At 41.6% G+C, this 25,702-nt stretch overlaps 1 protein-coding gene across 1 annotated transcript in view; it reads right to left on the bottom strand.

Annotated features, from left to right (window-relative positions):
* LOC126263005 (serine protease easter-like) overlaps positions 1–24,713 on the bottom strand; it is a 161,463-nt gene extending 136,750 nt beyond the window's left edge. The window contains exon 1 of the mRNA XM_049959970.1: positions 24,635–24,713. Within this exon, the coding sequence (XP_049815927.1) occupies positions 24,635–24,710 (76 nt within the window). The 5' untranslated portion in view covers positions 24,711–24,713. The remainder of the gene's footprint in view (positions 1–24,634) is intronic.
* Positions 24,714–25,702: the final 989 nt, after the last annotated feature.

Raw genomic sequence — 25,702 nt, 5'->3', positions numbered from 1 at the left:
TGCGTATATACCATGTGCATTTTTGTGAGATTTAATCACAGTCTGAACTGAAAAAAATACTAAGCATCATAATAGATTTACAATTTACAAATATCACAGTAATTCATGCCTTCTCAATTCATCATCTCATAACAATTGACGTGTCCGATATTAGTTTGTATCTAAGTACAAAAATGCTGAAGTGGATCAATAAAATAATGTAGTAGACTGCAATACACTTGCACAATGAGCGCTGTTAGTAGCTAAAATATGACATTTTCGTAATCAATGCTGAAGATACGGACGTTAATTTACAGTCAAATACATAAGGTACAGGCAAGATGGCAGAATCACAAAACTATTCGCATCATTATTGTTCCATCCTAGGACAATCTGTACATTGTGGCTGCTGTAATTTGTCAGCGGAACTTTAATCATAACCAATGAGACATCATTTTTACGAATATCATCAACCACTTTTCGTCAACTAATAAATAAAGTCCTCTTCTAAGCTTCTCCTGATATTACGATCTGTAGCTTTAAGTATACAAAATTACTCTGCTTTTTTCCTGACAACATTTGAACATCTTCTGATAGGTCGCGTTTACATCACTTTTTATCAAGTCAGTTCAAGAACAGAATTTCTTTACTCAGTAATACGACATTTTGTCTGACAGTATTCTAGCTCCATCGCAGTTTGATGGCAGACTGTATGACAGTCTTGACTCCTTTCTGCCCATTTCTGTTATTTACAGTACAGTTGTTTTCATTGATGCTTTTTCGGTTTTTAGATGACTTATGCAAGTAAAGCTCATGCTTCACTCGATAGGACTGGCAATACAGACTGGTCTCATCTTTCAGTTCCAGTCCCCTTCGAACTTTACTTCCAAACAAAGCAATCAGGCTTTTCGAGGGATCCCAAACCACTGAAGACACGAGAGTTCATCAAGCTGTTCAATAACGCTATGGTTAATCTCCAAAGTATTACTTTTAGGGTACTGATTCTACGTCTTTTAGGCTTCGCCATATAAAATTTTCATGGTTCTTAAGATCTTCTGAGTACAGCTATTCTGCGTTTTCAGATTGACATCTGAAAACTGGAGGGGTAATTCTGTAAAAATCCATAGATAGGTAGCCTTACTCAATTCAATTTCAATTACTATCTCCTCCTCTGGGGCTGCATGAAATATTTTAAATGATGAGGTTAGGCTTACTTAACTCCTACCTTATTTCTGAATATTCGACTCTCGTAATGCAAACGGATCGAAGCTACAGTCTCTTTCTTTTCCTCCTTTTTAAATATTACTTAATAAATCTCTTGATGCTGATTTCATTGCTTGTTTCTCCAATATTATCAGGATAGAGTCAAGTAACAGTTCATCTCACTCTCACAGTGATTCACTATTATTTTTTCGAAATTATTCACATTGACCGTCGTAGTACGTCTCAAGAACATAATATTCTATACTTGACCATTTCGGATGGTGGCATCACTATGACTTAGACAGTTCTACATGACTATGTTCCTATTAATAAAAAAATCAGTTTGTTCTGGTACGGGAATTTAAACAAACATCTCATGCGCAACTGAGAAAAGAAAAATAGCGGTGCGGCTTTTTAGATAATTTCTGTTCTCTTTCATGCGAAGTAAAATTATTACAGTGCTGTTTCAAGGAGCAGGTGTGCCCATTTTAAGTAGACATTCTATGAATAATTCTGCAAGTTTCACTTTCACAACTTCCCCCAGCGTTGTCAGCTCAATCCTTATCACGTTACGCTCCGCTATTGTCGAATTGTATCTGTTTGGTCTGGCAGTATTTAACAAACGAGTTCTCACGTGTTCTGTAAAGCATACCTTCACACATTTGTGAGTGAAGGGGGAAAACAGGTAGTGCCACGAACGAGCTTCTTTGTCCGCCCACAGTATGCAAGATGAGTCTAAACTCCATCATCACCCTTTCAGGCTGAACAGGGTGTCTGCTATGTGTTTTAAGTGACTCTTTACCTTCGTGAGTGTGCTACTCTGAGAGTATCTGAAGGTCAGAGAACAAGCGTATAATGTGAAATGTATGTCGTGCCTGTAGAGAAAACCATATATTTACTCAGGATGTTTCGGAAGACAGCAGAGTTAAATGAGCTCTTGCGTAATCGAAACCAAGTTTTTGCGGTTGCCACTTTAGAATCTGTCCTGTGAACATGAGCAGATACAACCAAACTCAGAACAAGGACTAAAGGCAACAACCTTCTTAGTGTGCGGTGTACCACCACCACCATCAGCAGTAACAGCAGTTCTGATGTCCTCTGCTGGGTAGTAGCCTCCCATTTCCATGTACTACGCTCCTCAGCGATAACTGCCACTGTGCTCCTGTAGGTTTTCTAACGACATCTATCCGCCTACCGTCAGGTCGTAGCTTCGGCCCGTAGTTATCTCTTGTAAGACAGCGAAGAAATTCCTTGGTTTTCCTATCATCCACACGTCCTACTTCCGTTTCATGTTCACTGCAGTCACAATTACGCCTTCTACTGTAATCTGGTAGCTGGCCCATTTGTCTGTCCTAGTGATTCCAAATGTGAAGCTCTCTATTGCTCGCCAAACAAGCACAGTATGTGAATAGTTTTTTCATTCAAAGATGTTCCATTAAATGTTTTAGCGATAAACACTGTCTGATCAGTAGAACCCGGACAGATATTAGTGGATATTGATGTGGGGTGTGTCCACCCGCCTCCTACATGACGGCTTGAACAGTGTTGGGGATACTTTCAATGAGGTGGTTGGATGTCTGGATGAATGCCAGCTCATATTTCCTCAAAAGCCGAAAACAGAGAAAGTTTTATGTTGGGCTCACGGTCTCAAGCGAAGTCGGCGTTCTAACTCACACCAGAGGCGTCCTATTGAACTGATATCGGGGCTCTAGACAGGCTAATTTATTTCAGGAATGTTATTGTCCACAAACCATTGCCTCACAGACGCGGCTTTATGACATGGTGCAGTGTAGCGCTGATACAGCCATCGTCTCCGAAATGTTCCTCTAGTGTACTAAGTACACAATGCTTTGAAGCGTGTTCATATCCTTCCTCATTTATCCTTTTCTTAAGTCCAATACGGTGACCACACTCCGACACTAAAACAATCCCTTACTGTAACATGACGAGTACTGTACTTCACTATTGGCACTATGGGACGTAACATTCTCCAGGCATTCGCCTAATCGAAACATCGGGCTGCCACAGGGTACAGCTTGATTCATCAATGCAGATCATTCATTTCCAGTCATCTACTATCTAGTGGTGTCGTTTTGCACACCACCTCAAGCATCGCTTAGCATTGTCTAGAGAAATTTGCGGCTTCTGAGGAGGTTTCATGCGACTTTTTATAATCACGCTTCACAATGCTCGACGCTTGCTACCCGCACTGCATGAGATCTTCATGGTCTTCGTTTACGAGTAGTTGTAGTTGTAGTTCTTCCTTCGCGTTTCAGCTTCAGCATCACGTCACCAACAGTCATACTGGCGGTTTAAGGACTGAAATGTCCCTGATAGATTTATAACTCAGATGACGTATAATGAACAGTCCACGTCCGAAGTCACTGATCTCTCGTGGCCGACCCATTCTCTCGTTGCTGCTACTCTACAGACAAAACAATACCGCTCGCCTCCTTGTATGCTAGCGAGTCCACATACAGTTACATTTATTGGTCTATTCTGCATCACGTAGGGGTGTCCGGTTACTTTTGATCAGACAGTGTGGAACCTCCTCGTCTGACTTCTCTTCCAATTCTGGATCACCCACTATACTGGAAGCTGCAAAATCGGTCCATCTAATCTTCAGTATAGCCCTACTGTTGAATCAGTGATACATTTCTTTAATGGAGATAAGGTTGAAAGTCAGTGAGAACTGTTTTCAAACTTTATCAATCCCAGACAAAGTCGAGAATCCTTTCTTCGTTGTATAAAGCTATTGATGACTTGGGGGTTGACAATCTTGGAATATCTACTTCTAAAGTGAGTTTGTTTCTTGCTTCAAATCCAATATTTTATTTTTATGCATTTGTCGACAGTTAAATACGTTACGGTAAGGAGGTATGTTGGACCATCTTTTCTAATGTTTTGGCTGTTTTCTTTCTTGTGAATTTCAACAATTACAACTTGCTTTCAGTTTATGAACTTTCCTTCATGTGCAGGAATCCTATAAATAATTTTGAAAGTTTCTTTTGTCCTAATTTTCTTCCAGCGTTAACCATTTCTATTGAAGCACCATTACCCGGTGCCTTTCCTTTCTGTGTAGCTTCGATAACTTTATATGGTTCATCTCGGATTAATTCCTTACTATCATTATTTACATTATTGGCTGTCTGTGTTTCTGATTCTTCTCTTGAACTGTACATAGTTCTCTATAAATTTTTGAATGCTTGTATAATTTTCTCTATGTAACTGTGCCACTCATCATCGTATCTGACGAAACGTTTCTGTTTTCTTCATATTCTTATTGCTTCCAGCAATTTCTCTTACTACATTTTGTCAAACACTGACAAAAAGTTATGTTTCATTAAACAAGTTTATTGATTTTCCTACTGACGTTTGCTTGAAACACTAAATTTCTTTATAACAACTGCATTGTTCTGTTTAAGATTTCCTATCGTTTGCTTTTTTCGCATGTAGAACATGTTTTGCTGTTTGCATAAATACATTTCTTAAATAAATGTCCCTTTCGTCTGTGTGTGTATAACGCTCGATGTCCATGATGCTGAACTTTTTGCTTAATTAAATTGGTATGCCTCTCTATTGATAAATAAATTGTGATGATCTGCATTGCTCCCATACTGCCCGATGAGTTCGTTTCTTTCAAGATTTCGTACCTATTTTCATCCAGTACGTCAAGAGTTTACGATCATTATTATTTTTATAAAAAGAGTAAATATTATAATTCGCTCTTATTATGTTGGCTGGGCAATTATGTACAAATGCATGACTTCAAACATTTCTGGGATCATACCCAAAGTTTTCCACTTTAATTTTTGTTCGACTTTCGCTCTAAAATGCACCATTACCAGGAATTATTCAAAATATCAGTCGCCATGATTACGACAAATTATTCAGTGGCACAGCGTGGACTGAAGCCCAGAGATTTAATGTAGGTAACCTCGTCTTATTGTGTTACTGCTTGTGAACAGTTTCCACTGCTGCAAAACCAAATGTGAGACGGGAATGAAGAGAACACAGTTGAGGCCTGAACAACACGAAGAAATAGGAGGTCATTTAACCCTGTTGTCAACAGCGAGTCACTGGAAACGTCCTCACACGACGCACACTCCTCGTTAAGGCCTATTCACTCTGTATCTGAACGGAACGCAAGGCTTCGTCACCGCCTAATAGTGGTAGACAGAAAGTCAGACAGAAAGTCAGCACATAAATTTGCTTAACCCAATGCCGATTACTGAATGAAATCAGGGTTCTGAGATACCGTCAATATAGCATCAGAATTAAGGTACTAACTGTGAGGAAGTATATTAATGGACAAAGCAATAAAGGATAATCTTGATAAAGCTAAAGTGAAGGAGCAGGAAATATGACATCCAAGCATTTCAAAAATTGACATTCAGCCGCTAGAGAAAATATATATACATAAACGCAAAAAATAATATTTAGAAGGCAATATACAGAATATTTTAACTATATTTTTTGTGTTTCTTATTCTGGCTGAAAATCAAATAACATCAAAAACAACTACACACTGCTGAAAAAAAGATAGTACACCCTTTAAGAGGTTTCCATTTCACGCAGGATTTATTGTCACAACAGTGCGTATGAAGTACATGAAATTATTGCATTTACAGATCAATATTACAATCGGTTCTGAGGTACTCATGCTGTAACGTCCATATTAGTATGACGTGAGGCCTCCACAGGCAGCAATGCAGGCGCTGTCTCTGAGATCCAGCAGAACGTACAAATGGCGAATACTGTCCTGGGATACGTTATGCTACGCGTGCTCGACCTGTGCACATAGTCCTGTAAGAGTTGTTGGTTGAGAACTCTTACGAGCCACTTCTCATCCCATCATATCCCACATATGCTCAATTGGAGACAAGTTCGGAGAACATGCTGGCCAGGGAAGATGCTGCACGTCTTGCACAACACGTTGAATTTTGTGGGCAATATATGGCAAGCATTATCCTTCGTGGGTGATGTAGCCGATCTGCACGCTACACTGGATCAACACAAGTATGCATCTATCCTTGAGGACCACGTCCACCTCTACATGCAATTCGTTTTTCCACGGCAAGAAGCCGGCCGAAGTGGCCGAGCGGATCTAGGCGCTTCAGTCTGGAACCGCGCGACCGCTACGGTCGCAGATTCGAATCCTGCCTCGGGCATGGATATGTGTGATGTCCTTAGGTTAGTTAGGTTTAAGTAGTTCTAAGTTCTAAGGGACTGATGATCTCAGAAGTCAAGTCTCATAGTGCTCAGAGCCATTTGAACCTCGGCAAGATGGCATCTTCCAGCAGAACAATTCAACGTGTCACACAACTCGCAGTGTACGTGCTTAGTTCTAAGAGCAACAGAATGATTTTACTGTATGTCCTGCCCACCAAACTACCAGAATTAAAACTCAATCGAGATTCTGTGGGGCCACCTCGATTAGACTGTTCGCGCCATGCATCATCAAAGAAACCTATTGCAGTTGACCACGGCACTGGAGTCGACATGGCTCCACATGCCTGTCTGTACGTCCCAGAATCTAGAAACTCACTGACTCTCTGCCTGTACGTATCGCAGCGGTCTGCTTTGCAAAATGTGGTTATTTAGCCTTTTGGCCGGTGGGCAAATTAATGTGACTGGAAGCGTATAATTTACGAAATTTATATGCAAATTGTGCCACTATAACGAATTCTCCGCACATACACTTAACTTAAGAACAGCGTGATTGTACCAGAATACCCAGTCTATCAAGAATCGTAATTATGTTATTAGAAAGTATTTGTAAGAATGTAGAAGCTTATCTGACTAGGAGTAAGATAGATACTGCCTACAGGAAAATGAAAGAGACCTTTCGAGAAAAGAGAACCACTTGTATGAATATCAAGAGCTTAGATGGAAACCCAGTTCTAAGCAAAGAATGGAAAGCAGAAAGGTGGAAGGAGTATATAGAGGGTCTATACAAGGGTGATGTACTTGAGGACAAAATTATAGAAATGGAAGAGAATGTAGATGAAGATGAAATTGGAGATACGATACTGCGTGAAGAGTTTGACAGAGCACTGAAAGACCTGAGTCGAAACAAGGCCCCGGGAGTAGACAACATTCCATTAGAACTACTGACGGCCTTGGCAGAGCCAGTCATGACAAAACTCTACCATCTTGTGAGCAAAATGTATGAGACAGGCGAAATAACTTCAGATTTCAAGAAGAATATAATAATTCCAATCCCAAAGAAAGCAGGTGTTGACAGATGTGAATATTACCGAACTATCAGTTTAATAAGTTACAGCTGCAAAATACTAACTCGAATTCTTTAGAGACGAATGGAAAAACTGGTAGAAGCCGACCTCGGGGAAGATCAGTTTGGATTCCGTAGAAATGATGGAACACGTGAGGGAATACTGACCTGACACCTTATCTTAGAAGCTAGATTAAGGAAAGGCAAACCTACGTTTCTAGCATTTGTAGACTTATAGAAAGCTTTTGACAATGTTGACTGGAATACTGTCTTTCAAATTCTAAAGGTGGCAGGCGTAAAATACAGGGAGCAAAAGGCTATTTACAATTTGTACAGAAACCAGATGGCAGTTATAAGAGTCGAGGGGCACAAAAGGGAAGCAGTGGTTGGGAAGGGAGTGAGACAGGGTTGTAGCCTCTCCCCAATGTTATTCAATCTGTATATTGAGCAAGCAGTAAAGGAAACAAAAGAAAATTCGGAGTAGGTATTCAAATCCATGGAGAAGAAATAAAAACTTTGAGGTTCGCCGATGACATTGTAATTGTATCAGAGACAGCAAAGGACTTGGAAGAGCAGTTGAACGGAATGGACAGTGTCATGAAAGGAGGATATAAGATGAACCTCAACAAAAGCATAACGAGGATAATGGAAGGTAGTCGAATTAAGTCGGGTGATGCTGAGGGAATTAGATTGGGAAATGAGACACTTAAAGTAGTAAAGGAGTTTTGCTATTTAGGGAGCAAAATAACTGATGGTGGTCGAAGTGGAGAGGATATAAAACGTAGACTGGCAATGGCAAGGAAATCGTTTCTGAAGAAGAGAAATTTGTTAACATCGAGTATAGATTTAAGTGTCAGGAAGTCGTTTCTGAAAGTATTTGTATGGAGTGTAGCCATGTATGGAAGTGAAACATGGACGATAAATAGTTTGGAAAAGAAGGGAATAGAAGCTCTCGAAATGTGGTGCTACAGAAGAATGCTGAAGATTAGACGGGTAGATCACATAACTAATGAGGAGTTATTGAATAGAATTGGGGAGAAGAGGAGTCTGTGGCACAACATGACAAGAAGAAGGGACCGGTTGGTAGGACATGTTCTGAGGCATCAAGGGATCACAAATTTACCATTGGAGGGCAGCGTGGAGGGTAAAAATCGTAGAGGGAGACCAAGAGATGAATATACTAAGCAGATTCAGAAGGATGTAGGTTGCAGTAAGTACTGGGAGATGAAGAAGCTTGCACAGGATAGAGTAGCATGGAGAGCTGCATCAAACCAGTCTCAGGACTGAAGACCACAACAACAACAATTATAAACTGAGATTAAACACGTCGCATGGCCGGATGTAAGCGTGCATTCGTCTAATTTGTTGATAAATATGGTAATTATGTCTACATATTTATGATATTGTGAGAGGTCGCAAAGTGACCACAGCATTTTTTTCTGTGTACTAGTGTATTTCGAGTATATGTAACTGTCTTTACAATTGAATGGAAGACATTTCTTAAATGCCTAAATTGGTCATCACATCACGAAGTGCTTAAAAATGCCATGTGTTTTTTTTTTCTTTTGTTGATCGCTTGCCATGGTATGTTGGTGAGGTATCGTGTGATCGTAATGCCGCATGTCTTGGGGTACATTTCCTGAAGGCTGAAGTTGAACGAAATTTAACGGGACTTTCATAAGCGTGGGTTTCAGACTAAATTCTGACGGGACTTAGAATTAATTGTGTGGTTTTCGGTTATAGTCCTTACGAATACGTGAACTTTAACATTGTTTAAGCAAATCAAGGCAGCCGTGAACTGTGACATTTTTCTCCATTTATTAAATACAATAGTGTGACGACCTTGTTAAATGTTTTATCTCAATAGTGACTGACGCCTTTGAACATCACTTTTCGTATCGACTATAGCTGAAGTTCTCGAGCGGTCAAAGATTAAGTACTTGCTGCTGATTTTCGAATCTTAACGTGCTGTTCATGAAATTTATTCACGCAAAAGACTGTGTTTAAAAGCCCTGCTTACACTGCGCGACTTCGTTTTCAGTCCCTAGTTAAATATTGTTCAACTTATATCTTCTTTTTTTTGTATCCTCAAATTTATGTGAGACCGTCATTCGCTTAAGTGTGCATATTCATTTAATAAATATTCTTTGGCATCGAACATTGAACTATATCGTTTAGCCTTTATAATTATTTCATAGGGTTTTATGCATTCGTTCCGCTGTTTTAATAAATTTTCTTCGTCATGATTTGATTTCGCTAACGTGTTCTGCCTACTATTTAAAGCTTTGATAAATATCTGTATGTTAAAGAGTTGGGATTAAAAGCTATGATGCACTACCGTCCTCTTCTGATTGTAGCGAGCCGCGAGAGTCTTAGGATATTCATTTGGCCACACCAACGGGGTTAACTGTCATCTGCGTAAATTCGTAAGGTGACTTCCTATGCCGGCCGAAGTGGCCGAGCGGTTCTAGGCACTACAGTCTGGAACCGCGCGACCGCTACGGTCGCAGTTTCGAATCCTGCCTCGGGCATGGATGTGTGTGATGTCCTTAGGTTAGTTAGGTTTAAGTAGTTCTAAGTTCTAGGGGACTGATGACCTCAGAAGTTAAGTCCCATAGTGCTCAGAGCCATTGACTTCCTATGAGCATGAACTATTTATCGATTAAATGGCGATCGCGTAGTCAAATAATACTGGACCTTTGCGCCTGTTTACATGCTTTACCTTATATTTCTTTATGTTTAGAGTTAGCTGCAAATGTTTACAAATAGTTAAAAACAAGTCTTCAATCCAGTCATATATCTGAACTCTGGTATTTGCTGTATGCTGGATCTCATGAACGCGCAAAGAAAGTTGTCTTACACCTGATCTCTGCTTGTGGAAACAACGTTGATTCGTATGCAGAAGATGTTCAACCTGCAGAAAAGTCATCACATGTGGCGACAACAAATGTTGTTCCATAATTGTGTGAGGAAACTGACGTCAAGTGAGACTTGCCTATAATATTGCGTGCCAATTTTATGATTCTTGTTATAGACTGGAACGACTTGTGACCTGCGACGTATTGATCCAGTGACCTATGGTAAACTAATGTTCTGACAAGGAACCAATTTTCCTGTATATTCGATATATAATGTAACACTCATTGTCTCAGGTCGGGCGGCCTTTCCTCTGGAGAGTGATTTGGGTTGCTTTTCACTTCCTGCTCACTGACTTCTGTATCTGTCATCTTCGCATCCCTGAGACGGTCGACCATCATATGTGCGATATGGAAATCTTCCGTGAAACAGTTTCGGAAGACAGAATTTAGTATTTCGGTATTCTTTTTATTATCTTTCGTTTCGGTTCTACCATGCTCTGATCCACTGACTGAGTTTATGTAGCTTCAAAACTTTTTGCGGTTTTCAACAATCCTGCTTCCAGTTTTATGCGGTGCTTCTCGAATTTGTACGACTGTTTTTACTTTGTTCAGTATTTGTTCGTCAGCAGTGCTTCGTGTTCGTTTTAATCTGCTATGCAGCGCTTTTTAGTTTCGTAGAAGCTTTCTAATATTAGTACTGAATCACGGTGATTTCTTCCTATCCATCACTAGCTTCTCCATAAAGTCAACCAATAGTAACAAACATGAGGACGACGGATTGGAGTGCATTCATGGTTCTCTACGGCAACTGGCCACAGGTACCACAAGGTCACAACATCTACGTCATGTTAATATGTTCCTGGTGTAAATAATGAATTTGATCATGGCCAGTCAGGTGCTGTTTAGACAGTTGGTTCATTTTCAGTCGTATTGCGCTTGCAGTAACTGCTTGTTTTATAACCTGATCAAGTTTTCACTACCGTTGGGTCACATAACTCTTCGATTCTCTACTGGTGATACTGGTAGCGGTAACTGGTTCCTGACTGCTCAAATTTTTTTCCCATGACACCCCAGACACCTGCTTCCGCTATCTTCACTGAACAAATACAGTTGTGTCACGGTGCGTGTTTTAAATTTGCTCCACGAGTACAGCGGCACGTATCTCTACTGCGACCTAGACAGCCTCCAACAAGCAAGGGCAATGCTTCCTTTTTACAAATATTGTGTAGTACAAGAAACAGATGTTTCCGTTATCTTTAGTCATCAAGAAGACTTTTAGTGTAGGTTTTTTAAAACTTGTATCCACGTTTGTGATGCCTTATGATACCTAAACATTGACAGCTCTGCCACATTCTGCGTGCATCACTCGATCTCGGTCTTTGCACTTCATGGTCAGTTTCCAGTTGCTACAATCAGTGCATGAGGCTCAAGGCCGCAATTGGAGTTTCTGGCATGGTACTTCAGCACGTATTAGTTATTGAATTCATTGTCATCATTTTGATTTGCAGCTCCTTGTGTTGGCCGTGTTAGCAGTTAAAATTGCTGGATGTGAGGTTCGCCAGTTATGCAAAACACCATTTTTTCTCAGTACCCAAACATGTTTCGGTTTCAGAAGGATGGGAAAGAAAGGAGCCATGGTCTGGTTAGTGAAACACCATGGCATTCGCTTGCAGTTAACTGGATGACAAGACAGGAATTTGATCAGACTCCCCCAATCCCCCAATAAGAATCTAATTGCTTAATCATCGCACCACCTAATTAAGTCTTCTTCCACACTTTGCAACAACACCGTTTACCCTGCACATGTGAGTAATATATTCCTATGAATGTAACATGTACAAGGCTAATTGAAGGATATGTTAGCAACGACAGCAATGAAATGAATTACACTCGCCTAAAACATAAAGCGTTTCAAGAGAAGATGCCAGCGGGATGACATATATTTCTGCTTGAGTGACTGAAGTGATTGATCAACTGTTAAACACGATCGAGCCCGAGTGCCTTAGCAAGAGAGCCTTCGTGGAAGGAGAGGACGTGGACTAAGATCCGGGCTCCTGATTATAAACTGGAAACTTCGTCGGCTGTTTCCGGTCACCTTGGGACACTTGGGCTTACCGATGGACTTCCCGTAAGCTGACATTGAGCAAATTTCCAACTGGTATCATGCGTCCCGCAACGTTTATCTTTCTTCTGCCTATTTCTGTGCTCAGTAGTTTACATTGTTTAATACTTTCATGGCATACTATTAAAATTCTTTGCTTTGTTTACTTCCTATTTAGATGTTTCCGAATTAGCATACCCGCAAAGTTTCAGTCCGGCTTACATCTAGTACGTCTCAGACATAAGGGATATCACGGTATATTAGACTGTATCGAAATTGTCGCTGAATAGGCGAGTGACACCTGGCTTCTTCATGAAGCATGCACGACATGAAAGTAAAATGCTAATACTATTTGGGCTAGTAAATCATATTTAGAAGACAAAAACGAAGTATATCACAAGAAGATTTACAAAATGGTTCAAATGGCTCTGAGCACTATGGGACTCAACATCTGAGGTCATCAGTCCCCTAGAACTTAGAACTACTTAAACCTAACTAACCTAAGGACATCACACACATCCATGCCCGAGGCAGGATTCGAACCTGCGACCGTAGCAGTCACGCGGTTCCGGACTGAAGTGCCTAGAACCGCACGGCCACCGCGGCCTGCTGAAGATTTACACAACTTATTTAGTTTAAAAGCAATTCACATCACACAAATTTATTTTCCACGGCCTTTAACATACATTCCTTGTTTTCTACCATATATACGACTACCGTCGTAAATCGATGTGTTATTATTTTTGTGAGTTACGTTGATTAGCGAACTGGCTATCGACCTTCCAGTTCTGGTTTTGGAATGAAGACAGTGCCATAACCAAGACCAAATATGAACAGCCAATGTATGATATTTTCATTTTTAATTTCACTGTGTGCGCGTCCTATTGGATCGCCGGTACTTGCACTGCCATACAATAAATGTGGAGGACCCAGAAGGGGAGCAGGAAACGAAACGAAACATCACGGTTTGAGAGGGTATGTGGTGTTATTTCAGTGATTACAAAATAAGGTCGAGCTTGGTAATATGAATCCACTTAGAATGACGTTGCAACCATATAGGCTTGATGCATGCACAGATTCTATTGGGAACGGTGTCATAAGTCGTTGTACCCTCTCCCGACCGACAATTATTTACTCGTAAGTGGACCTTGATATCCTGGATACAGGCATTGGGACAGAGTTTCTGTAAGAGCCAATTCACACAAGCTCTGTCGAGGCCATTCGGGGTTCCTGCTGGCACGGGAGTACCTCAGCATCATGCAGACCGCCCATAGAGACACGCACCATGTGTGCACGAGCATTGCTCTGTTGAAAAATGGTACCATTATACTATTGCATGAGAGATAAGACGTGAGGGCACAGGATGTCTGTGACGCGTCATTGTTTCACGAGTTCGGCCAGTCAGCACCAGCCGTGATCTGAAGTCATATCCGATGGCTCGCCACACATGACACCTGGAGTAACACTGCTGTGCCTCTGAAACACATTGGAAGGATGCGGCTCTCCAAAGATGACCGTCACATTCACTGACGATGGTCATCCAGGGTGGTGCAGGACCACGAATCATCGCTGACTACAATGCGACGCCATTCATCAACAATTCCTGCTTTTCAGTCGTGGCACCACTCCACGTGCAGTCCCTGTGTTGTGGTGCTAACAGCAGCCTACACACGGGACAGTAATTCCTAGTCCAGCTGCTTCTGGTCTCTCGCCGACAGTGTGGGATGACACAGAATGTGATAGGGAGAACATTATTTTACTCTCAGGTGAAATGTGTAGATATGATGCGGCCACGATGTGCTTGGCGCACAATATGGCAAACCTCCCTTGTGCTTATCAGATGTGGTCGACCGGAACCGTACTGCCGAGCATGTCGGTCCTCCCGTTCCCATGCAGTGTGACATCGGCCCATTGTCCCACCAGAATGCTTCACAAATCTGGAACTTGTGCAATTAGACCAGTTGGCCAAATGTACAGTTACAATGAGGTTACTTTCAGATTATGTCAGCTACCGATAATGCTGTCTCACAAAAGAACGCAGTATCTTCATGTCCTCCACAGTGATCACTCAACATTCAATGGAGATGAAAACCATTGACATACTGTACACCCCTGGTAACAGCTTCACACATGAACAACATTAATGCACTCTGGCGACCACCCTGCCTATTAGAGGGGTTTGGAACTTGCCTGCCGATGATGTGTGTCTGTAAAAAGTTGCATTGATATCTGACCATATTTTTTGCGTGCTCCACTGTTTTGTCAAGCTGTGTTTTCATAGAAAGAATGTGTTTCTGTAGATGTGAGAGAATACAAATATATTATTAAAGGATGCTATTTTTTTCTTTCTCTAAAATTTCAAGTCCATATAATTAAGTAAACGAAAGAAGTAATTTGTCCAAAAATGAAATTTAGTGTGAAGCAGCTATGTCAATCCACCAAAAAACATTACTACATTCTTGCAGATGCTTAAGAATATTTTTTCATTCTGCTTGCCCCAGCTTAATAAAATATACAATGTGGAAAGAGAAGATAGAAGACATTACATGTTGAGAACTGATGATACAGTATCAAACTGAAAAACTAAGCCTAAATAATATTTAAATGAAACTCGAATTCACGAACTGAAATAGACCATATAATTTCTTGAGTTTGTTGTGCATTTCCTTGGCTGTTTTCTCCTCTGTGGTTACCTTGTTACCAAGAATCGTAATCGACAATCACCACAATATAATCACAGACGATAAAACAGCTAGTGTCAAGCGTACTAAACAGAAGACTCACAATGTAATGTTTACAAGGGCAGGCAACAGGAGATCTTGATGTGCATTTTCATATTTTCGCGGCACAATGACTGATCCATTAGATTTCTGTCTGCAACCGCATGAATTCTTGTAGAAGAGGAAGCTGAATTTATGTGGCTGAACACCCGAAATTTAACGGAGCGAGAGAAGATCTTGATCCTGTGCAAAAATTCTAAACAAACACACAAGAATTAGTGAAATCATTGTACTCAACCTTTCACAAAGCTAAATAAATAGAACAAAACAGAAAAACCGCAGTGCGGCCACACTCATCAATTTACCAAAAATTCATCAATGCAAAATGCCAGTCAGACCACTCAGAAATTTCAGAACTATATCAGCATAACGTTTAGCCAGGCACATGCATACTTTTTTTAATAAAAATATTGCCCATATCCAGGTAACAGAAGGTTAGAAAGCACCAATGAATTAATCCAGAAAATCAAAGATTTGAATATAAATGCCATAGTTACGCTTCTCTCAGTTGATGTTACTATCAATGCACTCCCGCTACCAACTTAAGAAACAATCACAGTAATTGACAGATGATTAAAATGTGAAAATATTATACCTGAAACATAGATACAAAAAGTCCTAAACGGTTTAAAAGCAATCAGAGGGCAAAATTACTTCAAGTTTAAAGACAAATTTCTTGTCCAACGTGAATGACTCCCCATGGGATCACCAGTACATAGTTTACTGTCCACTATCCTTCTTAACAATCCAGAAAACTAAATCTTTTGGAAATAATAAAAGCAAATCAAGGTAATGTATAAGTACCACTATATCAATGACTTAATTTGATTGGTAGATGACTGGATACTACAGTTACACAGGGATATCAATACTGCCCATTCAAACATTCATTTCATAATTGAAGCTAAAAAGAGAAAATATACCTCCTAGATAACACAACGTAAAATAGAAACCCTCACCGTCAGTTCTCAGTATGAAGAAAACCACAACAACCAGTACAACAACACACAATAGACCTAACCATTCCACACACAAAGAACCAGTCTCAAATATCTGCTACACAGACCGAACAGAATTTCAATAAATAAATAGTGCTACACGCAAGAACTAAGCAGACAGCTAGGTGTAGAAAATCTTTACAAATATGACTTAGTGGACAAATTAATGATGGCACAGCGTAAAGCAACACACAAAGTACACAAAATGAGTAAACTGCGAACAACAGGAACACATGGCACATGCTGATATTCGACAACGAAATAACCCAGAGAATAGCAAACATAGTGAGAAAATAAGGAATACCTGTGACATGCAGAACAAACCATACACTATGAAAATATTATAAATACTCAACATCAGATAAATTCAGCAAAGCATCGGTCTCATCGGATTAGGGAAGAACGGGAAAGGAAGTCGGCCGTGCCCTTTCAAATGAATCATCCCGGCATTTGCCGCGAGCGATTTAGGGAAATCACGGAAAACTTAACTCAGGATGGCCGGATGTGGGATTGAACCGTCGCCCTTCCGATTGCAAAGACTGTAAATCCATATATGTGTAGCAGAATGCAAAAATTAGAGAACAAGATATTCTGAACATTTAAGAGCATTGAAAGTGAGTGTATAGACTCCATAATTGCAGAAGATCTCATTGAATATAATCACCACCCTTGTGGCATAAAAAGTGGCTTCCAGATCCTTAGACAGGTACACAAACGGGGAAGAGAACTGAATAAATTCAAACTATTCACCTGAAAACCAAAAACTAAACAGCAGAACAGAAGGCTCCCAAAAAGGTACTTATAACGTAAATGTGCAAGTGATAAGTGAGTTTGCGAGTATCAAAATATCTGAGCTAAGTGGTCGTCTATTTTGATTGCAATGACTTAGCTTACACTTTTGACACTGCCAAATGACCGTAAAGCTTAGTATGTGACATAAATTTTAGCTTGAAAGGTCTTTCCACTCCTGAGGAATAGGAGCCTTAACAGTCTGACACCGAGACAGACAGATAGAAAAGTGATCCTATAAGAGCTCTGCTTTTATCGATTGAGGTACGGAACCCTAAAAAAAGAACGATACTGGCCTTGTGAAGTTTATCAACTTTTCCATGAAACGCTTAAATACACTGTTCAAAAGAAGTAGGGGAACACGTAAATCAACAACGACCGCCATGTTAAATCTATTTTGATACGGCCGGTACTTGTGGTCTTACTGCATGGTTTGAGATCTTCGCTTTCATTGTACACAACAGTTAAAATGCTTCGCCATCTATTGGCTGTGCTATGTAAATACAGAGTGAGGTGACCCCTCAGAAGGAAGAGAGTACCTGTACCTCGGTGTCTTCTAGTGAGGTACACAGACGGCAGCTGTCATTGGCGGACGATACATTCAAGCAAGCAAATAATATGCGACATCTTAATACAATGTAAGTAGCAAGGGTGGGCTGGGTGATCCAGAAAGGATGGACTTCCCGTCATACTGCTGAAAATCTGAATGTCTCTCCACTTGTCATACGCAGAGTGTCCAGGAATACGGGTGAGTACACAAGTCGAATTGGACGAGGCCGCAGACGCATTACAACCACATATAAAGACCGATCTCCGGCGATCTCGTCGTTGCGGCTTTGCACGGATACCGCCAGATTACTGCCAGACGATCTCAGAAATGTCACTGGAGCCGCTGTGTCCGATCACACTGTAACGAACAGGTTACGAGAAAGGGACGTAAGATCCAGACGTCCTGTTCGAGTACCCCGCTTGACACGGCATTTTGCAGTTTGCCTTCGTTTGTGGCGTCCCCACGTCAACTGGTAACTTCGTCACTGGCGAAAAGTGTTATTTACAGATGAGTGCAGGTGTCCTCTGATTTAAGTGATGGCGGTGTTCGTGTGTAGAGACCCTTGGTGGGATACCACCATGTTGTAAAGGAAATCGACAGATGGACAAGGTTATATGATACCGTGGGAAGGCATCAGTGTTGACAGCCATACAGACCTTGCCACTGTCATGGTAGCGTTAATGGCAGGCAGTACGTCGACCGGACCCTGCTGGACCATGTGGAGGGTACTGCGCACAGTGGTGGCCCTGAATTTCTTCTAATGCCAAGGCCCATGTCGCGGGCGCCAGTAGGGATGTCCTGCGAAGCCTGCAGATTCAAGCAGTTGCATCGTATGTGGAACGCGCTTGTTAGACGTGTTCGTAGCCGCCCTGTTCCACCACAGACTCTTCACTCTCATTGAAATATGGGGAAGAGTACAATAGGATGACCTCCGTAGACTTACACGGAGTCTGCCAAGTAGGTGACAGGCAATGATAAAGGCTCACGGAGGGCGCACACTTTACTGAAGCTCTTGAAGTCCAATGAAAAGCGTCCTGGATGACGGGATGAATGATTGTTTACACTTTGTTTTTGACACTTGTGGTACATTTCAGTGCATTTTGTTTAAACGATCGAGGTCGTAATGACGTTTTGTTGTGTACTTAATTTGTGAAAGGTAAAGTTATACATTGGTGACTTAGGCAGTCCTCAGTTATTGCTCAGTGCAGTATGGCAGACGCCCGAAGTCATGTTCCCCTAATTCTTTTCAGCAGTGTAGCCTCTTCATATTAGCAACCGCAGTGCACAGTACCGAATCACGTAGAAATGTGCAAATGAAAGGCAGTGGGGAATCTGCTTAATGTGCCCTCGGATGTAGATTGCCGTCTGGAGCATGGCCGTAAGGGGAGTTAGAACGGAATTTTTTTTCACATTTTCGGATGTTTATCTCATTATAAAATTTGCAGATATATATATATATATATATATATATATATATATATATATATCACTTATAAGCTCAAATGGGTAGTATATCTACACCGGTTCAAAATGTTAAAATTTTTACGTGCATTACTTCAAGATCTAATAAAATCGGTAACTTTTTATATAGAAGGCTTTGGATTGCTGTGTTATATAGGTTAACAGTGTTGGTCATGTTCAGAAGAGGATGGGCACTAGGTTGAGGAAACTGAAACAAAGTTTGACAGTCAAGAAACTTTCTGATGGTAATACCATAAGAAGCAGGATGACAGAGAAAATGATTGATGAATACTGCACTATTATGGGATGGCCACTAGAAATAATACTGAGGAATTGTTGAAAATGAAGTAGGCAGTATGGGCTACCTTCCTCCACAGACTGTCAACTGATGAAAAACCAGTACACCACCTTTGCCCTCCTGGACCTGATTCATGGTGCAACTATCGCAATGCCCAGTACTCAAACACTTCATACAGCCATCAACATTCCATCCCAGCGGCAGTCATGGATATCAAAAAAAAATGGTTCAAATGGCTCTGAGCACTATGGGACTTAACATCTATGGTCATCAGTCCCCTAGAACTTAGAACTACTTAAACCTAACTAACCTAAGGACAGCACACAACACCCAGCCATCACGAGGCAGAGAAAATCCCTGACCCCGCCGGGAATCGAACCCGGGAACCCGGGCGTGGGAAGCGAGAACGCTACCGCACGACCACGAGATGCGGGCCATGGATATCAGAAAACCTATTTACAGAGACCTGGCAAATCCTGAATTACTGAAGAAGTGTCTGCATGGTCAGACTCAAAATCTCAATTAATCGTTCAATAATGTTATGCTGTTATTGCTTTTAATGATGGCAAAATTGGTAGGGTGAAAGTGCTACAGCATATGAGAAGTAATTCTGGAGCAAACTGCATCAGAAAACTTTAACGGATGGACAAGGTTCGCATTGATAAAGCGAGAACGCAGCACAGTTTGCCCCTAAAGAGCCCAGAAAGAAGAAAAGAAGATAAAACTTAGAAAAAGAGCAAGAGGATGATATACAGTATGATGCAGGGTGCTTCTGAGTGACTAAAAATAAAAAAAAAATCAAGCATACATTAACTTTAGAAGCCGTTCCCGAAAATTTACATTTTACTGTTGCATTTTCCCCTAAATCTCAGAAAACACTTCGAGTAAAGTATTCATATTTTCAGGGAGTAATAACATACCTATCCTGAGTCTACTGAACTAAAAAAAGAACAGTGCTATGTGTAATTAAATTTATTTACGATAACGTACAAAAAAGTGCACAAAATTTTAACCGTGTAATGAAAAAATTCTATTTCCGAAAGCAGTGACTGAAATGCAATTATTGTACTTCAGTAGACTCAGAACATACAGTTTAATGTCCTGTAAAAGTTTCGTGTCAATGGCTCCAGTTTTTCCTGAAATACAGGGAAGCCAAGTCACTAAATTTAACATTATCGGTATAGGGCGTTCCAATTCCCCTTAAGGACAAAAAGCATTGCGGTTAAGCTGAGGACTGACAGAAGCACGTACCGTAATTTCTGGGACCTAGAACTGTTCATTTGAAGTCCCAACTCTTGCTTTTAGACTAATTCACATACCTGACAACACTACCCATAATTTAGTGGTTGCGGGTGAATTTCATTGGATTAAATTAACGACAAATTAATTTGTGGAGAAGGCTGAAGGGCGACCTGTGTAAAAGAATAGGGCGGCAGATACGACCGGGGGCTTCCCAGAACCGCACGGCTGCAGCTTCGGACCGCGGCCACAGGCCGACGTTACGCAAACGGCGTGCTGCCCATTAGCTGTATGTGGCTCCTCTCCGTAGCGGCCAAACCGGCCCCCTTCAAGTCGTTACGCTACTGTTTATGTGTTTCGAGGAAAAACGGTCTCCTTGAAACTCATCTGCCTCTTCCCAGATATTCCCAAGAAAAGTCGTCAAGCTCTTATCGCGCCGTACAAGGAAATTACAGAATGACTTTGAACTTCTTGTCACGGAACCAAATACTTTTGAAGGTGTGTCAGTTTCGTGTGTCAGAGGATTCATAAAGGATAAACAGTATAGAAATGTAGCTCTAATGACAGATAAATCATGGCTACGACATAAATCTATTTCGTTTTCGCGAAAGGCTGGTGGACGTTACCCACGTTAGAGGATTGATCAAATAAAACTACTTTGTCTTAAGGACTTTACAATGCAAAAGGACACCTGCTTCATTGATGGAAAGAGAGAGCTGCCGGATACCTTTTCTGCTGAAAGGGATAATTCTGTCCTTTGATTTATCAAACATTGGCCTCCGTATCTTAGTTTCACTTCTTCTTTTGAGGTATGTTTCAGGTGTGTCACCGTTGTCAGTTTCTTCTCCGATAGTCTAACTAAAAACAATAAGCCATAATTTACATGGCTGGCTACAGGCTTTATCGAAGTACTATGGCTTTATGGAGTCTCGAAATCAGACAGTGCCCTCTGTATATATAGCACGAAACTTTACAACAACGAGTCCTTGTTATCTGAGAGCAGACTATACACATCCATGCAGGTCCCACTCAACGTACGAATCGTCTGCGATATTGTGAATATTTCCTATATGCAACATAAAAAATGCCATTTTTAGCCTGAAAGTTGTGTGTACACTTCCATGGTATCTAATTCGGAGGCTTCTGAAAGCTGTGACAGATTAATAAGCGACACATGTTAAATAATGAACGAAAGTCATGAAAGAAACCATATCGAAATTGTAAAATTGATTAGGTGCATTATACTGGGTATTAATGTTATCAGTTGGAGACAGGTGGCTACTCGATGGATGGCCACCTGCAGTGAACGCTTATGTCGTTGCACTTAATAATGAAAGGAAACTGAATTTACCATCCATTCAAAACTGTCCTCTATGCACAAATGAATTATTTACAGCTACAGTGTGTGAGGAGGATAACTAAAAAGCGATATTGCCGGAATGATGAATCCATCAACGAAAATTAATTGCTGCAATCTTTTCCTATGGCAATATTTTCGTTTACTTTGTACTTTCTGTGTGATGTATTTGAAAATCTTTCTTTCAACATCTCTTACTTAGATCTAATAAAGCTGAGATTCTATGGAACTTCAAATACAGAAAACTGTGGTATGTTTTTAAGTAGAGAATCTATTACAATGCCCGCCATATTATTTCGTGCCTAATGGGACACATTGTCGAACCTAGCGACGATTTACAGACGTCAGGGCAAGACAGCATCAGCTTCGACAAATTGTTGTCGAGAATCGCTCCTGAGAGAAAGATACCACTGAATAGAGAAGGAAACTGTTGAAGCTTTTCATCAGACAGTGAGAGCCCAAATGGTTGACATATTTCACCATCATTTTCAAGATACTGGTTCCGAAGAAACACTCCAACATTAGCTTCATTAGGCGGGTTTTGCAATGTATAAATTGTTGATTTAACTTAGAGAAACAAAAATAGTTCGTACAGGGACAAAGAATACACCGCAGATAATGTATACCAAATAACATGGTCTATCTGGTCTTTAAAACTAAAAGATGGCCACTGAAGCTTAAGCCCTGCTCCAGCTGATGCGATACCTGTTATGGTCTGGGAAATAGTGCCATGGGATCCTATCAGTGTTATTGCATTTTATAGAGTGTGACTTACTGTCAGCGACCACTAAATATATATGATATCCTACGTGTCTTCTGTTAAACGTATTGTTGCTTAATACGGTAGCTGAACAAAGTTGACGGATTACGAGTATGAAGACACTGGATCGGCTTCGGCTGAATCGGTACCTAAACTCCCGCCCCGTCTCAAATACACACATTTCCTACAGTATTTCTAAATCACGTAAGACGGGATGATTTCTTAAACAGGGCCTAGTCTAGCCGCATCTCTGATCCTTGCCCGTCTGAGCTTTGTCTACAGTGACCTCAACGAGATACGAAACTTTTGAGTTTCCCTCCGTAACACAGTGTGATGTTTGTACTCGAAGTTGTGCAAGCAAATAGAATAGATCTTGTGAGGTGACGCGGTGATTAAGACATGGGGCTCCCCAGCCGACCACTAAATCACATGCAGCCAACGCTGGGTAGGTTCCTTTGGCAAGCTCGTGGCTCATTCCATTTCTATTCAGTTCTTGGTGAGTTAGTGCTCAGTCTCTAGCGATGTCGATACCGACAAGATGCTACGTTCTAATTTTTCTCTTACAACTACACTGCTGTAAGGTTTTAAAAACAACGCAAGGTACACATGCTGTGCTGGAGGGGGCAAGGTGGTGGGCGGGGGGGGGGGGGGGGGCGATCGATAAGGTTGGAAATGAAAAAGAGGCTTCGTACGTCGCGATTGCAGTGTACAGACTTTTGCTGCTGTAAGATGACCGATCTCAACAGTGTTACGCAATCATCATATGATCTTAAGGGACTTGTTATGAAATTGTCATGTTGCGTTACAGGAAGTGAAAGCATAAGACAGTCCACACGTATACATATTTTCATAAGATGCACACAGTTGATAAAATGCACACAGATACGTAAGAATATATGTTTACGTATAGAGTGCCTTTTACGCTTTGAGTTCATGTAATGCAACATGGCAGTTTTATAACAAGTTTCATATGATCAGATGGTGGCAACAGAAAAACGTTGAAACCGGTCATCTTGCAACAATAAAAGGTCTACACTGCGATCGCGGCTTAGGAAGTGCCTTCTTCATTTCCAGCCATGACCAGTGGTAGTATTTTGACCATATAAATCATCAAGTGGTAATATTAACGTCACAGTGGTCTGTTTTTGAGACTAAGGTACACGGGAGATAGTCCTGTTCGGCACGATAATGACATTCGCCTCATGTCGACGTATTGACACTTTGTGATCGATGTTTGTCTACATACTTTCTATTTGCTGTTCGTGACATATGTAGATGTCTAGTTCGAAATGGTTTGTAGTTCTGTGGAGCTATTCGCAAAACAACGCAACTGTGCAAAGTGTGTGACTTTGTTAGAAAAGTATTCCGAAGTACGAGAAGGCTTGCAGCGCTCTGTAAAAATGCTGGCTGCTCAATGTAATGTGATGCGCATAACTAGACGAAAGGATTCGATATCGCTTGAGCAAACAATCGACGATCAGTGACTGGTGTCAGTTATAAACGTCAGGTATGTGGGAGTTTCTGCCCGGTACGATTTCGAAGCCAGCTGATAGACCGAGAGACATCGTCAGCATTCGATGGAATTGCTGTACACTCTCGAAGCAAGTCCCTCGTAAAAGTGTCGTTCGACCCACAATGTTCGTCGGCCCCGAAACCACATCAGTTTTTATTGAATAGTGAAAACAGACAAAGTTGAAAGAAGAAACGCACGACGCGTCAGTGGTTTGTTTAGTCAGCGGAAGATAGTGACAGAAATTTCGGACAAACTCTGAAGATGTTACGTGAATCGCCGATTTCCGAGTGCTTACTTGTCAGTACGAGTCAAGAAACATGTTACTACATCCAGCACATACGTCGGGTTGTGACGGTGACGTACGGTGGCAGGAGGGGGGAGGGGGAATTCCGGTGCTGTGTGCGCTGCACCAGAGACGGTACCGAGGCTCGAGAAGTAGAAATACGGACGCAGATGCAGCAGAATGGCTGCCTCGTTGGCGCTGGAGCAGCGGGCGTGCGGCTGTGTACTCACGCGCGGAGCAGGCGGCGGCGAGCAGCGCCAGCGCCAGCAGCAGCGGCGGCAGCAGCGGCGGCGCGCTCGCGGTCATGGCTGCGGCCGGACTGTGCGCGCCGGCCAGCCGGCAGCGCGGCCCCGCCACGGCCGCCGCGTCACGCGCGCCGCGCTCTGCCTCTTCTCTTCCGCGCACAGCCGCTGCAGACACCGCGCCGCGGCGGTTCAAGGGCGTGCGCACGCTCCGCTAACGGCGCGCAGCGCGATTCGCAACTACTGCCTGTCTACAGGTGGAGAAGATCCGGAAAGGCTCAAGAGTTCCGAGAATTTTACTCGTGACTTTCGAGTTGGCACTCTCGCTTAGCGTAAAGCCGTCGGCACACGGACCGTGCATCCGAACGTTGAGTGTGGAGCGTGCCGAGTTTCTGACGTCATAGCTCGGGAGTCTTTCCGAACGTGCAGAGCAATATTTGGCATGTCAGATATTCTGAGCGTATGTCTGAGCATTGACCGATGAGATGGCACATCGCCACCTACGTCACACACACGCCGTCTCCCTTCAGTACAGAGTTGTGAGGCGCCATATTGGCATTCATTTCACGCCTATATGTATATATGCCGTTTCTGAGCACCAGCAAAATGAGAATCACTGGAAAACCCGTTGTTAGTTGTGTGATTCGTTCCGATAAAATAATAAGAAACATATTCATGGCAAAAGAATTATTGTAACGAGCGTATTATGAGAGTAGGCTATTTGAAGGCAGCGACACACTGAATGTCCACCCAAAACGCATTCTTCTTCGTACAATTTGTTATAACTAAATTGTAATTAATAACATAATTATCTACGATTAACGTTTTTACCAAGTGGTAACACAATATTTTTTAGAAATAGCATCCTATTGTTGGTTTAGCGTAAGGAGTAGTGCCGGCATGGTAGCTCAGCGTGTTTGGTCAGAGGGTTAGCTGCCCTCTGTAGTAAAAAAACTGAGTTAATCGGTCAACTACGAACTTAAACGGGTGTCTTACGACTTCCGCCCCGAGCAGAGGCAACGAACGAAAATGAACAAAAATGAGATTTAAAAAAAA

Source organism: Schistocerca nitens, chromosome 1 (genome assembly GCF_023898315.1).
Source record: "Schistocerca nitens isolate TAMUIC-IGC-003100 chromosome 1, iqSchNite1.1, whole genome shotgun sequence".
Classification (NCBI taxonomy): Eukaryota; Metazoa; Arthropoda; class Insecta; order Orthoptera; family Acrididae; genus Schistocerca; species Schistocerca nitens.
This window is presented reverse-complemented; position numbering and strand designations above follow the sequence as displayed.